This window comes from Suricata suricatta, chromosome 11 (genome assembly GCF_006229205.1).
Source record: "Suricata suricatta isolate VVHF042 chromosome 11, meerkat_22Aug2017_6uvM2_HiC, whole genome shotgun sequence".
In the NCBI taxonomy this organism is placed as follows: Eukaryota; Metazoa; Chordata; class Mammalia; order Carnivora; family Herpestidae; genus Suricata; species Suricata suricatta.
Window position 1 is genome coordinate 7,416,398 of NC_043710.1, and position 15,000 is coordinate 7,431,397.

The following is a 15,000-nucleotide window of genomic DNA, read 5'->3' on the forward strand; positions in this document are numbered from 1 at the left end:
CTGTCTTGCTGAGGCTGTTTCTGTTTTGTTTTGTGTTCTAGATTCTACAAATAAGTGAAATCATGTGATACTTGTCCTGTCTGACATATTTCACTTAGCATAACATTTTCTTTTTTTTTTTAATTTAAAATTTTTTTAAATTTATTTTTGAGAGAGTGAGAGAATGAGAATGAGTGGGGGAGGAGCAGAGAGAGAGGGAGACACAGAATCGGAAGCAGGCTCCAGGCTCTGAGCTGTCAGCACAGAGCCCGACGGGGGGCTCGAACTCAGGAAGCACAAGATCACGACCTGAGCTGAAGTCGGATCCTTAACTGACTGAGCCACCCAGGCGTCCCAGCATAACATCTTCTAACTCCACCATGTCGCAAATGGCAAGATTTCATTCTCTTTTATGGCCAAATGATATTCCATTATATATTTCTACCACATCTTCCTTGCCCATTCGTCCGTCGATGGACACTTCGGTTGCTTCTCTATGTTGGCTATTGTGAATAGTGCTTTAGTAAACATCGGAGCGCATGTGTATTTTTTTTAATCAGTGCTTTCGTTTTCTTTGGGCAAATACCCAAAAGTGGAATTCTTGGATCTTATGGTATTCCGTTCATTGGTTTATTTATTATCTCTACTCCCATTGTGGGGCTCGAAGCCCTGACCCTGAGACCAAGAGTCACATGCCCTATTAACCGAGCCTGCCAGGCACGCCTTATATTTCTATTTGTAATTTCTTGAGGACCTCCACACTGTTTCCCGCAGTGGCAGCCCCAAGTTACGGTGCCACCAACAGGGAACACAGCCTCACCAACACTGTTATTTCTTGTTTCTTGTCTTTTTGATACTAGCCATTCTGACTGGCGAGAGGTGACATCTCATGGTGGGTTTGAGTGATGTCGGGCAGCTGTGCGTGTGTCTACTGGCCACCTGGATGTCTTCTTTGAAAGATGCCTATTCAAATCTTTTGCCCATTTTTTACATTTATTTGGTTGGTTGGTGTTGAGTTGTATGAGTTTCATGAAAGCATTTTTTTTTTCATGTTTGTTCATTTTTGAAGGGAGGAGGGCTGAGAGAGAGGGGGACAGAAGATTCCAAGTGGGCTCTGAACTGACAGCAGAAAGCCCAACGTGGGGTTTGATTTCATGAACCGCGAGATCATGACCTAAGTCAAAATCGGATGCTTAACCAACTGAGCCACCCAGGTGCCCCTGGTGAAAGCATTTTTAATCTGAACCAGGGGCTCCTGGGATGAAGTCAGTCCTCAACAGACTTGGTGGCTCCACAGTTGACCCCACCTCCTCCCAGTGCCCCCACACCCTGAATTTCACTCACCCAGGACTCGGACATACTGTTCAGATGGTGATGAAACTCCTTCCCTGGCCCGGCTGTCTCCCTTCCTCTTCTGAGTCTTCCTGAATGCTGCCCCCCAGCCCCGCAGACTGGGTCCTGCTGCCCCCCCACCACCCCGAACGGCCTCGGGATCTGGACTGCTTGCGGGATCGTGTAACGTAATGCCTGCTTGGCCTCCGTGTCCTCTGCTGGATTGCAGGTTCACCAGGGCCATTACCGCGTCTGCCTTGTCCTTGTACCAAATGCAGGACTTGCACTTCGCCAATGTTTGTGGAAGAGGCTTTCAGAAAGTGCGGCTCTGGCTTAAGCCACTGCTGATGCAGATTTGGGGATGCTGTGAGCCTTTTTCTTAACGTTTATTATTTTTGAGAGAGAGGGGCAGAGACAGAGAGCAGGCAGGGTAGGGGCCGGGGGGAGGTGGGAAACACAGACTCAGAAGCAGCTCCAGGCTCTGAGCTGTCAGCACAGAGCCTGACTCGGGCTTGAACTCACAGACTGTGAGATCATGTCCTGAGCCGAAGTCTGATGCTTAACTGACTGAGCCACCCAGGTGCCCTGCCGTGAGCCTTTTCTGATAATCCCAACCATGACAGCTGAGCTGGGCTGTGAGCTGGGCCCTCCCGTGCTCCTGGCGGGTCCTGGAGGAGCGGAGGCTGTGAACACACGGACTCCTGCAGGGCCAAGGGCGTGGGTGGAGGCCCCATCTTTCTCCTGAACACGGCCCACAGGAGCCTCCAGGAGGCAAACCCTTCTTCTCCCACCACCTGCCCTAATTGCCCCCCCCCCCACACACATTTTCTGAGGCTTTTCGAGTCCTTGAGTGTGGCCTTGGCTGTTTGTTACTCACCCCCCACCCCCAACAAGTGGTCGGGGAGGAGCATGCCGTGCAGGAGAGCAAGGCTGCGCTGAGCCTGGGCTGTGCTGAGCCACCAGAGGGAGCCCAAGAGCCAGGAGCCTGGACCGCTGTGCTAGCGGGCAGCCTCAGAAGAGGGCGCTGTGCTCCCCAGCCTGGAGAGGCAGGGGGTGGTGGTGTAGAGACAGAGGGCCCCCTGCAGGGAAAACCTGGCCCAGGGAGCGGGACCAGAGCATGGAAACCAGGCTGGGTGGACCCCGAGTTTGTGAGCTGGGGTAGGGGGGCTGGTGCCCCACTCACCAACTGTGTGACTATGCCCGGCCTCCTAACTTTCCGAGACCCCCATTTCCTCCTCGGTAAGAAGGGGACAGACAATTCTAGCCGCTTCCTTGGCTGACACTGGGAGAAGCCCACCGGGCATCTGTCTGTGGGGAGCTCTCTGCCAGTTCTGGGGACAGGCTGCCACCGGCCACCAGGTCTACTCGTTTCTTCGGCTCTCTGAGGATGTCATGTCCCCCGTCTCCTGCCGCCTCCAAATAACCATGACGATGAGGTGGTCTATTGAGGACATAAGTGATAATGTAAGTCACCCAGTGCCACCAACCTGCTTTCCTTACGTGCACTGTGTGAACTTGAAATGATCCTGCAAGGGGCAGCTTAAGCCCCCCTGCCCCATGCTCAAACTGTAGAGCATTTGGGCCTCAGTTTCCCTCCTGAACAACGTGGGCAGGGCAGAATGTTCTAGGGGCCTCCACCCCCCATGTGCCTGTGTGAAGGGTGGACATGTCGGGCTGGTTTGCATCCTTGGACGAGGCAACAGTCTTGGTGAGGAGGGGAGCGGTGCGGGGGCTGGGGGGGGAGAAGGCCCTTCACCCTGCTGCCCTTGACTCTCCTTTCCTGCCCACCTCGCCCCACCCCTGTAGCGTTTCTGAAGGGCCTGAGTGACAAGCAGCGGGAGGAACATTACTTCTGCAGGGACTTCGTCAGGCTGAAGAAGATCCCAACGTGGAAAGAGACAGCGAAAGGTAGGCCTTGCGCCGGGGACCCCCGGCTACTTGGTGGGTGGCTTGTTCATGTCGATGTTAATGACCGACGTGATGTCGGGGTAAGTGACATCATGCCGACCGCGCCAGGAAGAGCAGCAGTGCGCCTCGGGTGCTTGCTACATGTGGGCCCCTTGTGCGTGTCCCCTCACTTGATTATGAACACAGTCCAAGGCAGGTTCCGTTTGAATCCCCATTGTACTGTTGGAAAACTGAGCCCCAGACTCACGACCGCACACGGTTGTCAGGAGCCAGGATTTGACTCAGAGGGGTAGTGGCCCGCCGTGGGACACGCCAGGGAGCGTCCAGGCCCTGCAAATTGCATGCTGGCCACTGGTACCCCAGGGCGAGTCACTTCCCCCGCCTAGGCCTCAGTTTCCGTGTCTGTAAAGTGGGGATGGATGCCATTAATGGCGTACCTGTGTTTGACCTTGCGAAAATTCAAGGAGACCAAGCGTGTGCCTCACGCAAGGGGTGCTTCATCACTGTGGGTGGCCATGACCAGTGCCATCGGTCACCACACGGCAGGCTGCCCCCGGAGGTGGAGCTGGGGGTGGGGGGTGTCGATGGAGGCACTGGTGGGTCCCTGTGTAGCTCGGGCCTCTCTCTGACCCCCACCCCTTGGCCTCTGCGTGCTCAGGGGTGACCTCGAAGGTAGAAGAGCCGAAGTACAAGAAGGACAACAAACTGAATGAGAAGATTTCCCTGTTCCGAGGCGACATCACCAAGCTGGAGGTGGACGCCATTGTCAACGCCGGTGAGTGGGGCTCCTGGCCGGCCCGAGCCGGAGAGCCTGTGGCCGCTCGTCACCCCTGCTCTAGTCCGCGGCGCCAGTCACAGGCGGGCGCCACCTGGCTCCGGCGGGGCGCGGGTGGCCGGACGGGGGTGGCTCGCTGGCGCCTCAGGAACCCAGTGTGTGGGCCATGCGGACTCCCGTCCCTTGAAACCTTGACCTGCTGTGTCGGGGGCGCCGGGGCCCAGCAGCCTTGCAGCTCTGAGACCCATTAGTGGCCGGGAAGGGAGAGAGCTTGGCTGGAACCGCGCCGGGCTGCCCTGCCAGGAAGGCGGGGGCCAGAACGGGGTGATCTGACCGCAGGGGCTCCAGACGCCCAACCGCTGCTTTCCTTCCTCTGCGTCCTGCCTGCCGTGCCCCCCTTTCCACCTGCAGCAACAGTGGAGGGGGCTATGCCTGTCGCTCAGCCTCCTGTGTAGCGGGCTTGGCGGGTTATTGTGATGGCTGGGGGTGGGGAGGGAGGGGAAGGTGCTTCTCTCCTCCTAGGTTGCGGTTGTCTGGCCAAGGTCAGTGGTGGGGTGTGGAAGGACGGTCAAGGCCACCTGGTACTTCATCGGATGAATGAGTGGGGGCTGAGTCCAGCCCTCCTTGGAGAAAGGTTTGGAGGCAGAGCCTCTTATCTCTGGACACCTCACCGCGCTGTCACCCCACCCCCCTGCAGTCTCACCCCCACCCGGGAGCTGTCAGATCTCCTCCACCTTGCCTTTGGGCTTGCAGCCATTGTGTCTGACCCCAGTGCTGGCCAGGGAGCGGGCATCGTCCAGGGACCCCAGGACATGGTGGGTGGGCAGGCTGATCTTCCTGATAAGTGGCCGGGCTCAGTGGGGCGAGGCAGCCGCTCGGCTGTCCCTGTGGCCTGTCCCAGGCCCACTTGCTTGTGGTCTGGGCTGCATTTCTGGCAGTGGCATCGCTCTGCGCATCTTTCTGTTTTTGCAGTCACACAGGTGTCCCCCCCACCCCCCACCCCCGCCACCACGCTTCCCATCTCGGTGCACAGGTGACCCGGCAGGAGTTCTGACTTAGTGCCGAGGGAGCTGGGTCACTTTTGAGTTTCTGCCTGTGCTTCTGCTGGGTTTCTCTCAGGCCACTAGGACGGGGGTGGGGTGGGGGGGTGTTGACAGCAGGTCTGCGAGTCTTTGGGGACACGTGGGGTGCAGACGAGCCAAGCTGGGTGGGCAGACGTCCTAGTGGTCCAGAGGAGAAGGGCCTTCTTGCTGCCTGGACCCAGGAGGGGTGGTCTGGGGTTGGAAGAACCAAGCCTTGGAACCATGGCTGAGGACTCAGCCCTGCAGGGTTGAGGGGAGGGGGGCGCTCTCCTGGGTGCCTGGGGAGTCATTGGCAAGTGTGTGAATGGATCCCTGGGTCCTTTTCTCCATGAGCTGTGAAGTGGCCATAAGGATGAATGGGGCATCTTATCAGCGCCTTTGGGGGGGCAGGCCAGGCAGGAGGGTGTTTGAGGGGGGGATGCGGGAGGCACAGGGTAGAGGCGGGGCTGTGGGCGGGATTCATGGCTCTGGCCGGACTTCCAAGTGCAGCGGCTCTGGGCCCCTGGCTCCCAGAAAAGCACTTGGGTTCTAGCTGCATTCAGCTGCACTGGGTTGGGGGCAGGGGCGTTTGCACATCTCTCTGGGGGCCCCTCTTCTCCGAGTACGTGCCTGGACTTCCGCCTCTCCCTCTGCATGATGAGGATGGTCAAGAACCCATTCACTGGGTTGTTGGGGCATTTGGGACCCATGCTCGTGAGCGGTGATGTTCGTGCAGCACCTGGCATGAACCAAGGACTCGTCACCTGCCTTGGTGGTTGACGGTAGAATTACTGTGCTGGGTCACTCTGGGTGCCCAGGAATGCCAGGTGATGCCAGGCGCCTCCTACTGATGTGCAGCTTTCATCTCTCCCTGCTTGCCTCAGTTTACCCGAAACTTCTCGGTGTGTTTTCCTAGGATCTCCTTTCCCCCCCTAGCTTCTCACAGCAGGGAGGACCCAGAACCTGTCTGGAAGCCCAGGGAATGGCTGAGGCAGGCCCCGGGCATGGGGCTCCCACACAGAGCCCGTTTCCCCTTCTGGTGCTCCCTCCAGGCATTTCCTCGGCGCCAGTGTGACGGTGGCCTTACCCTGCTCAGACCTCAGGGGTCATCGGTGGCCTTGGTCTGGAGCCCCACCCCCGGGATCCGATGGCCTCATCTCCCTGGGGGCCCGAGCGGCCTTGGCTCCGCGCGGGCCTGCCGCCCACCAGGGGGCAGCAGAGATCGCGGTTTCGGCGCCCAGTGGCACCCGTAAATCATCAGCCTGTTTATTAGCAGAATAAAAGTCGCGGCAACGCGGGGCTTTTCGGGGCTGCATAAATCTGGTTTGTGCCTCGTGAAACCCATATGTGCTTAATTCATATGTAAAGTTTCAAGCAGGAAGAGAATACGTGTCCATTAAATTCTATTTGACTTGATTATAATCATTAGCCATGAATAATTACTTCTCAGCACCGACCGCGGAGCCACCACAATGGGGAAAAGGAGCGAGCAATTATAGCGGGGTGCGAATTTTTAAATGTTTATTTTTGAAGCTGAGGGCAGTGTTGGTCCCAAAGGGAGTCAGAGGCCCATGGGGGTGGGGTGGGGGCCAGGGTGGTGGTGCTGGGGACTTGAGGTCAGCTTTGGAGTTTCTGGATTTTGTGTGTGGGGGAAGGCGGTGTTTCTTTTTGTCCCTGCGGCCAGATGGGGGTGGGGGCGGGGAAGGTGCCATAGCTGGTTGGGCCGGGCTCCAGCTACAGGGACCATGGAAGGGGACGTATGCAGAGGACCTGGGAGGGGCCTGAGAGAGAAAAGGGGGTCAGGATCCTTAGAACTCCCTCCATCCTGAAGAGCTGTGAGCTTGGGGTGTCTCCAGCCTGGCTGCAGGCTCCCTTCCCAGGCTTTTGGGGGACGCTGGGAATCCTTGGGGATGGCAGGGGCCAGGCGCCTCCTTGCCTTGCTGTCTCCTTCACCCCCCCACCCCTCCACCCCCACCCCCTTCAGCTACTCTGCCCATGGCCTCTCTCGGGCCTTCGGGAAATCAGACTGTTTGCCAACTGGGCCTCTGGCATTTGGAGTCCAGGCCTGCTTTTCGCCCCCCTCTGCTGGTATTTGAGATGTGATCGGAGTGTGTGTGTACTATATGGGGGTGTGGGGGGTGTGTGTGTGTTGTGATGTATGCTGAATGGTGCGTGGAGGGGGCTGGTGCAGAGAGTAGAATGCGGGATGCCTGGCAGGTGGGGGGCTGGAGGTCACAGGGGCAGGACTTGCCCCGCCCCCCAGCACCCAGGTGCCGTGCAGGCCACCCAGGGCCCTCCCTGGCTGTGCTTTCACAGGCTGCCGCTCAGGCTGCTCGCTCGGGCAGTGCCCAGAGGGTCTCAGCTCCGCCATCTGGTAGCAGGCCACGGCTCCTACCCGCGGGGGCATGCTACATCCGTCTTAATTAAATCGGCTGCCATGCTGGCACAATGAACCGGGAAGCCCCAGGCCCGAGTTCTGGAGCTGGAGATGCTCAGGGGCAGCGTGTGCGGCTCCGGGTTGGCCCCGAGCCCCCGCAGGATGTGGCTGGGAGAGCCCTGCTGTCTGCTCCAGAGAAGCTCAGGTCTGGGGGTCTGGGGGGTGCTTCAGCCTGTGGAGTATTTGCATCGTCTATTGCCACGGGGGGTGGGGTGGGGTATGACCTTGACTGGGTCACTTCCTTGCCCTTGGGGCTCCCAGCTCACCAAGACCTGTGCCTATGGGTCCCTAGTCTTTGGCAGACATCTGAGTCCCAAGCAGGAAACACCCTGGCACAAAGAAAGACCCCCATTCTTGGCCGGCCCAGGGGTCCGGCTGCCCGCCTTGGCCTTCAGAGCATAACAGGACAGAGCAGGGATGAATGTGATGCTTTGTGTGCCAGCGAGTCAGGGCCGTGGACACAGAGGCCAGGAGCCGATGGGGATGCCGGGACTCCTGGTGGTGGCCTCTGAGCCTCTGTTTCCTCGTCTGAAAAATGGGCCATCCTTGGCCCCACGCAGCGGGGGCCGTGAGAGGATGACATGAGTTCGGGCCTCTCCGGCGCTGGGCCCAGGGCCTGGCGCATCGTGAGCCCCTAGTAAATCGTCATCAGAAAGTCAAGAGCAAGAGCGACTAAGTAGAATCTAATGTGACAAAGGCCTGGAAGCGAGGTCTGAACAAAGTGCCGTGTGACGCTGCAGGGACCAATTAATTCTTCCAGGAGGTGGCGGGAGGCAAGGCAGGTCAGCGAGGCCTTTGAGGGGCCCGGGCTCGAGGACTGGGGCGTGCCGCATGGGTGGGAAGCCACGTTTCACAGCGACAAGCTGGCCTTGCTGGGAGTTTTTTTTTAAGCCGCTTATTTATTTAAAATAAGGCATGAAGTGGTGCTCTGTTTTCCTGAAGTCTTGGGTCTTTGATTTGTGAAAATCTGCTGCCACTTATCGCCCCTCCCCCTCACCAGCCAGTCACCGTCCAGGCCGCGTCCCTCCGGCTGCCGGAGGCCCCCAGGAGCCTAGCCCCGGCTTCCCGGGCCACCGCCCCGCAGTCAGTGATTTAGAGACCGCCTTGATGGACTAGCAAGCCGGAGGGGCTGAGGGACGCTGCTGCCTTGTGGGAAGTGATCTGACGCTAAACTGTCGCCGTAAATCGCTTTATCTGTCACTTCAGATTTAAATGTGTTTGCTGAGGCTTGCCGGCCGCCTCCGATGGCAGCAACCGCTCTGCAGTGGGCAGGGAGAGTGGGTGCGGGGCAGCCTGGGGGCAGCAGCCGGGCTGGGCTGTTGCTGGGCCGAGCCTCCCCCGCTACCCCGACCGGGGGTCCACCGTGAAGACCTACCACTGCCTCCATGCCCGGCCACCCCGTGACACTGACCATGAGGCATCTGAGAGGCAGGCAGGACTGTGGCTCCCATTTTCAGTGATCAAACCAAGGCGCAGCTTGGCAGGGGACTGAGTGAGAATTCAGACTCCCATGGGACCCTTCCTTCCTGCGGCAGACTGTGCTGCAGGGCATGGAGGTGGGCTCCCGGGCCACCAAAGACACACCCTCCAACCCCAAATGCGAGGTGAGACACGTGAGTGGAAAGGGATAGCAAAGTACAGGAGGGCTTTTGGTGCAGGGGTGGTAGACAGTCAGGAAGGCTGCCTGGAGGAGGCAAAGTGGAGGCGGGGCTTGTGCCGAGAAGGGGGCACTGATTCAGAAGTTGGATGAGGGCATTCCAGGGGCGGAGAGGGAGACCCCTGGCAGGAAGGGGTGAGGCAGGCCAGGGGATACTGGGGGATGCTCTGTGGAACTTGGAATGAGCCAAGGACCATCCTGAGCAAGGGCCTCCCTCCAGATCTGGGCTGAATGCACATGCCATGCTGCCTCTCCTGGCCTCCTGGTGTTAGTATGTTAGCCCGCAGTGTCAAAGGGGAGACTGAGGCTCAGAGATGTGAAGTAACTTGCTCAAGGCCACACAGCTAACCAGTCGTGGTGCCGGGAGGGGAGGTTTGCCCAACTCTAGGTCTTCCAGGAAATCCTTGTGTTTAAAAAAGTATATTTATTTTTGAGAGAGAGAGAGAAAGAGAGAGCAAGCACACACAAGGTGGGGAGGGGCGGGGGAGGGGGGACAGAGGATCCAAAGCGCCCGTGCTGAGAGCGCAGGCCTGATGCGGGGCTCTAACTCATGACCTGAGCTGAAGTCAGACACTCAACCGATTGAGACACCCAGGCGCCCCGGAAATCCTTGTGTTTGGGGGTGGGGGTGAGAGTACCTCTTCTTTGTTCCCTTTTCTTTTCGGGTCAAAGAGCAGATATGTTGTCACCTTCCCTCTGAGAAGTGGGGGCCCCGTCCCCCCCCCACATCTGACACCGCAGGTAGTCGATGCAGGAAAAGTGCTGCTAACGTCTGGGTCTGTGTTCTTTGGCCCCGTGAGGCCCCGCGGTGGGCTCTAGCTCCTGTCCCAGCCCCTGCCCCCTGCTCACCCCCTAGAGCCCCTGGTCAAGGCTGTGGCAGCTTATTCATTGTTTCCTCCGGCGGGGGGGGGCGCTGCCCCCACGTCACACACAGGGCCTCCTTTCCCTAACAGGCCCTAACAATTCCCCCATTTTAGGGATGAGGAGACTGAGGCCCGCACAGGGACGGAGTGCTGGTAAAAGGCCGAGCCGAGAATCAAACCGTCACCTTTCAGACTTGGGGTTTAAGGGGGATGCAATCAGGTTTGTGTTCTCAGAAGCCCCCTCTGCGTCCAGTGTGGGGGGGAGGGGCAGAGGAGATCAGAAGGCCGCCCAGGAGGCCTGGCATCCAGTTGGCCCCCTCCCCACATTAGAAAGCCCCAAACACCCGAGAGTGTGCCAAGGCCTCGTTTCTACCACTGTAAGAGGGGGGCGGCTCGTCTCCGCAAGGCCGAGAAGCGGTTACATAAATTCGTGAATGATAGATCCCCCCTGAATTATTGAGATTCCCTTGAGGGCTCGCAGGGCCCGGTCCAGCGAGCTGAGCTTGGCCGGTGGGCAGGACGCGAAGGACCCTGGAAAGGTCCTTCCACCCCCAGGTCCTCTGCCAAATCTCCTGGGTGTTAGCCAGATCCTTCCCTTCCTTCCACAGGGAACCCGAGGGCGGGCCCTGGGCCCGGGACCCAGTGACCCTTGGCGCCAGTTCTCAGTGAAAGATGGTTAAATAAATGATCGATTGAATGCCTTTGAGAATTGGTCAGACAGAGGGAGGGGCTGGAGGTGTCAGTGACCCCTCTGGGCCGCCTCCTCCTCCTGCCCCAGCCCCCCAGCCTATGATGGGTCACAGGTGTCAGGGCTGGAGGGTGCCAGTGCATTTTGCAGGTGAGGACGGAGGTGGACCATACAGGCTGCTTGGGAGGTTCCTGGCTCCGAGTGAGCCTCTGGGGACACAAGGCTCAGGAAGACCCGATGACCCAATGACCCCCCCACCCTCAAGGCGTTTGTGGTCTTGTAGAAAAGAAAATGGGAGACTATCTGAGGGCCAGAGGGGGCCAGTGGCCGGCTCAGGGTCACACAGCAGCAAAGTGGCCAAGCAGGCCTTCCTGCCCCTCTTCTCCTTGTCCTTCTCGCCATCACGACAGAGCCAAGGTCAGGAAACACGTTGCCCCCCCCCCACTGCTGTCCCCTGCCGAGCGGCCCCCTCCCTGTCCTTGAAGCCACCGCACCTGCACCTGTGTGGCTGCCCGCGTTCCCAGCCTGCTCTCTATCCCGAGCACGGGGCTGAGAAGGCCGGAGCTTGTGGGAATGTGTGTGTTTGGAAATTAATGGGGACCATTAAATTGGCCAAGCATGAAAAGGGCTGGATCTGCAGCCCTTGGCTTGCTCGACCAGAATGATCCGCCAGCGCCTTGGCAGAGGGCTGCCCAGCCGGCTTCAGGCCTCTCCAGGAGGCTGCGGCGTGCCTGCTTGTTGCACGGATGGGTACGCCGCGTCCCCGGGGGGGGGCCAGGGGTCTGGACGCGGCATGGGGAAGCCACGGACCCGCCCCGGGAATGGGCCCCTTTCCTTTCCTCTCGACACCCAGCGCCATGGGCCGGGGTGCTGGGTTGAATCTGTGTTCTCCGGACCCCGAGGGTGGGCTCATGCACACTCCCAACCCTGACCCTGGGGCCTGCCGGCTGCGGGGGTGATCTCTAGGACGTGATCGTGGCCTAAAAGAGAGTCCAAGGCTCAGCCCTGTCTCCTCGCCACCCCCCACTTCCCAGACAGCCCCGCCTGCTCTGGTGGCCCCATCACAGGGCCCTGCCGTGGGACCCGGGCCGGTGGTCTCATCTCAGCCTTGGTTTTCCTGTCTGTGTGATGGGAAGGAGAGGGCGCTGGGACCCGCCTCCGGGGGTTGCTGTGAATTTCCAAAGGAGGCGGCACAATGTCCAGGGTAAAGGACACTGCCTGGAAGTGCCTGCTCTCAGGTTTGCTGCCATCGTGGCTTCTCTAGGAGGGCGGCACTGTCCTCCGATGGGGCCTGCTGTCCCTGTCACATGCTGCTCCGCCGCTGGGCCTGGACGGGGGCTGCCTGAGGCTACCTCCTCCCTGTCCTTCCTGTGGTAAACGGAGCCCTTCCTGGGCCCAGGGTGGGGGGGGGGGGAGGCAGGGTGTTGCTGAGGCAGAGGGCCTTCCTGATTTGGGGCTTGCTGGCTGTAGGGTGCAGGGCAGGGGGCCTGGTTTCCCCTCTCCTGTGGCAGGGCCTTTGGTGGGGAAGTGTGTGTGTGTGTGTTACAGGAGGCCCGGGAGGCTGCTGCCTGAAGCGCTCCCCGATGCCCCCCAGAGGGCCCCCGAAACCTGCAGCCTTGCCTCCCCCGCTCAGAGTCTCCAAGCTCACCTTTTGGGCTCATTTATTCATTTCGCAAAGTATCTGTCCGGATGCTTCTTCCTCAGGCCCCTCTGGCGGCCGCGATCGTGGGGCACCGTCCCAGGCACCCATTCCCCGCGGCCTTGATTTCTTGCCCGTGAGAGGGTGTAGCCGCCCGTGGGGAGGGTGGCCAGGCCCGGTCTAGGGGCCCCCGGGGGGTGGCATGGGAGCGAAACAGACCGGGGTAAGCTGCGGCCCCCGGACGGCCTCTCCCAGCCTCGGTTCCCGCCGGCGCCCTGAGGAGGCTCAGAGGAGCGTGAACGAGTGCCCGGCAGGTGGCAGGGGCCACGGTGAGCCGTTACTGTCCTTCTCTGCAGTGAAACACCTCACTCCTCCACCAGACGGGAGCCCCTGGAGGGCAGGCGTCCGCTGACTCCGTGTCTCCATCCCTGGACGGGGTTGTGCACACGGTGGTGCCCTGGGTGGGGAGGGCGGCCCGAGAGCTCCCCGATGACAGGGGGTGCTTGAGGTCTCTTAGGTAGAGGCAGCCTGCTGTGCGTCCTGTGCCCTGAGCCCTGGGGCCGGGGAGGCGACGGCTATCCGTGACCTCGAGTGTGGCGTGTGTGCGCGTGTGTGTGTCAGGAGAGACGGAGCCAGTGAGGACCCCGGCCCCGGGGAGGACGGGTCCTGGGGTGTGGAGCCAGGGCCCACAGTGGTTCGGGTGGGCAGCGGCCCGCAGTGGGTGGGGGCACCCGGCTGGCATCACCCGCCTCGGTTCATTCAAACCTCATCCGCCGCACCCTGTTCCCGCCAGCTACAAGTGGCCCTTGTGCAGCCGTCCCCCCTCCCTCCTCCCCATCGCTGCTTCCGCCCCCTCTTCGGACATTGTGATAGCTATAAAACTAGGAGCCGAGCTGCGGAGCAGCATGTGGGAAGAGAGAGGCCCGGCTGTCAGCCGTCCCCCTGCCAGCGGGGCTCGTGTCTGTTTTATTATTGCCGCCTGGCTGTATTTCACATTCGGTTTAAACATCATCAAACGCCACATCCCTTTTGAAAAGCAAGAGCTACCTTGCTGAGGATGTTGAGGAGAAACAGGAACATTAAAATCTACGAAGCAAATGGCCCAGAATTGACATTTGCGACGGCAGCTTTTGCAGCTTTGACTGTCAGCGGAGCTAAATCCTGTCTGGCAGGCGGCGGGGAACTTGCCCCCGTGAGGGTCACGGGAAGGTGGGGAGGGCTGTGGCTGGAGCCCTCCAGGATTTGGCAGAGAGGGGAGCCAGGCGTGGCGGGCGGGCTCAGGAGGCGAGGGAATTCTGTGGGTGGCCGGACTGTCTCTGGCGCCTCCCTGGCCTTGACCTTGACTCAGCCTCAGCTCCCTGCTAACAAGGCCGGCAGGAGCCGCCTGGTGCACAGAGCAGAGTGCTGGCTTCTGGGGCTCCAGGGTGGGCCAGGGGACCGACTGGATGGAGCTGCCGTGGCCACTTCCAAACTCTTGTGACCTTGACCACGATACGCCGCCCCTCTGAGCCTCAGTTTCCCCTTCTGTAAACCCTGCTGGGGGAGCCATGCCCCCCCCCCGCCCCCGCCCCAAAGGTGATGGAGAGGATGGAAAAGATGCATGAACATGTGACAAGCCGTTGGAATTCAATAAATGGTGGCTGTTATCACCGAGGAAGTGGGCGTTTGAGCTGGAATTGATTTTTAAAAAATATTTAACCCACCTATTTCCACTGAAAAATAGGTGCAATAAAACCAGGGAGCCATCGAAACAGGGACTGGAAGAAACAAGGGACATGGGAGGACCCTGAGCGGGGCATCCAGGGAGAATGTGCCCCGTGTACTTGGCCACACCGGGCAGCTTCCGGCCTGGGTGTCCGTGGCACGTGCTTTCCACCCCGCCGACCTCTGGCCTCATTCCCGGCTGTGGCCCCTGCTCAGCCTTACCACCTGCCCCTTGAGGCTGGTGTCCAGTCTACTGAGAGACCAGGGTTCATGCCTACCCTTCTATTTTATACTTTTAGGGGGTTTTGGGGTGGCTTGGCTCCTGGCACCTACCCTGGCCCTGCCCAGACAACATCTCAAAACTAGACTGAACAAGTCTGTTGCAACTGAATGTAAATGTGGCATTGAGCTTCCTGGCAGCCAGAGCAAGATGGGGAATAAGATTTTCCTTTCTGTAACTTCACATTTGGAAATCAGTTTATACTTAAGCTTGATGCCTCTTCCTACTCTCACTTTTCTCTCCATCCTCTGCCTCTGTTACCCTCACCGATGGTTCTTTATTTCCCCACGGATAGTGTGTGTCTTGCTCCAGAGCCCCTTGCCCCCCAGCCTACCGCCAAGCCTCGCTTTCCACGTCTCTCCAACACAGCTTTGCTTCTGACTTGCGAGCGCCCCCCTGCCCTCTTGTTTGTCACTGTCCATTCCCGTGTCGGCCAGCCCGGCCCCTGGCCTTGCCCAGGCCCACGGGGTCTGCCTCTGCGATCTCTCTCTGATGAGCCAGTGACTAATAAGGGTTGCCCCCAGGGGGCCAGAACAATCTTTCCCTCCTTAATATCAGAGTTTAAAAATGTGTCACCATCGATTTGAAGAAAAGACTTGTTCCCGCTGAGAAAAGCGGCCGGAGATTCGTCTCGCCTCCGGAATCACACAGGCAGCTGCATAAATTCCAGAGGCACC

General features: G+C 59.5%; 1 protein-coding gene across 2 annotated transcripts in view; it reads left to right on the top strand.

Moving 5' to 3' along the window:
- MACROD1 (mono-ADP ribosylhydrolase 1) overlaps positions 1-15,000 on the top strand; it is a 142,744-nt gene that overhangs the window by 8,894 nt on the left and 118,850 nt on the right. For both annotated transcript variants that reach the window (XM_029956678.1, XM_029956677.1), the window contains exons 2-3: positions 3,118-3,219; positions 3,878-3,994. In XM_029956678.1, the coding sequence (XP_029812538.1) occupies positions 3,118-3,219; positions 3,878-3,994 (219 nt within the window). The remainder of the gene's footprint in view (positions 1-3,117; positions 3,220-3,877; positions 3,995-15,000) is intronic.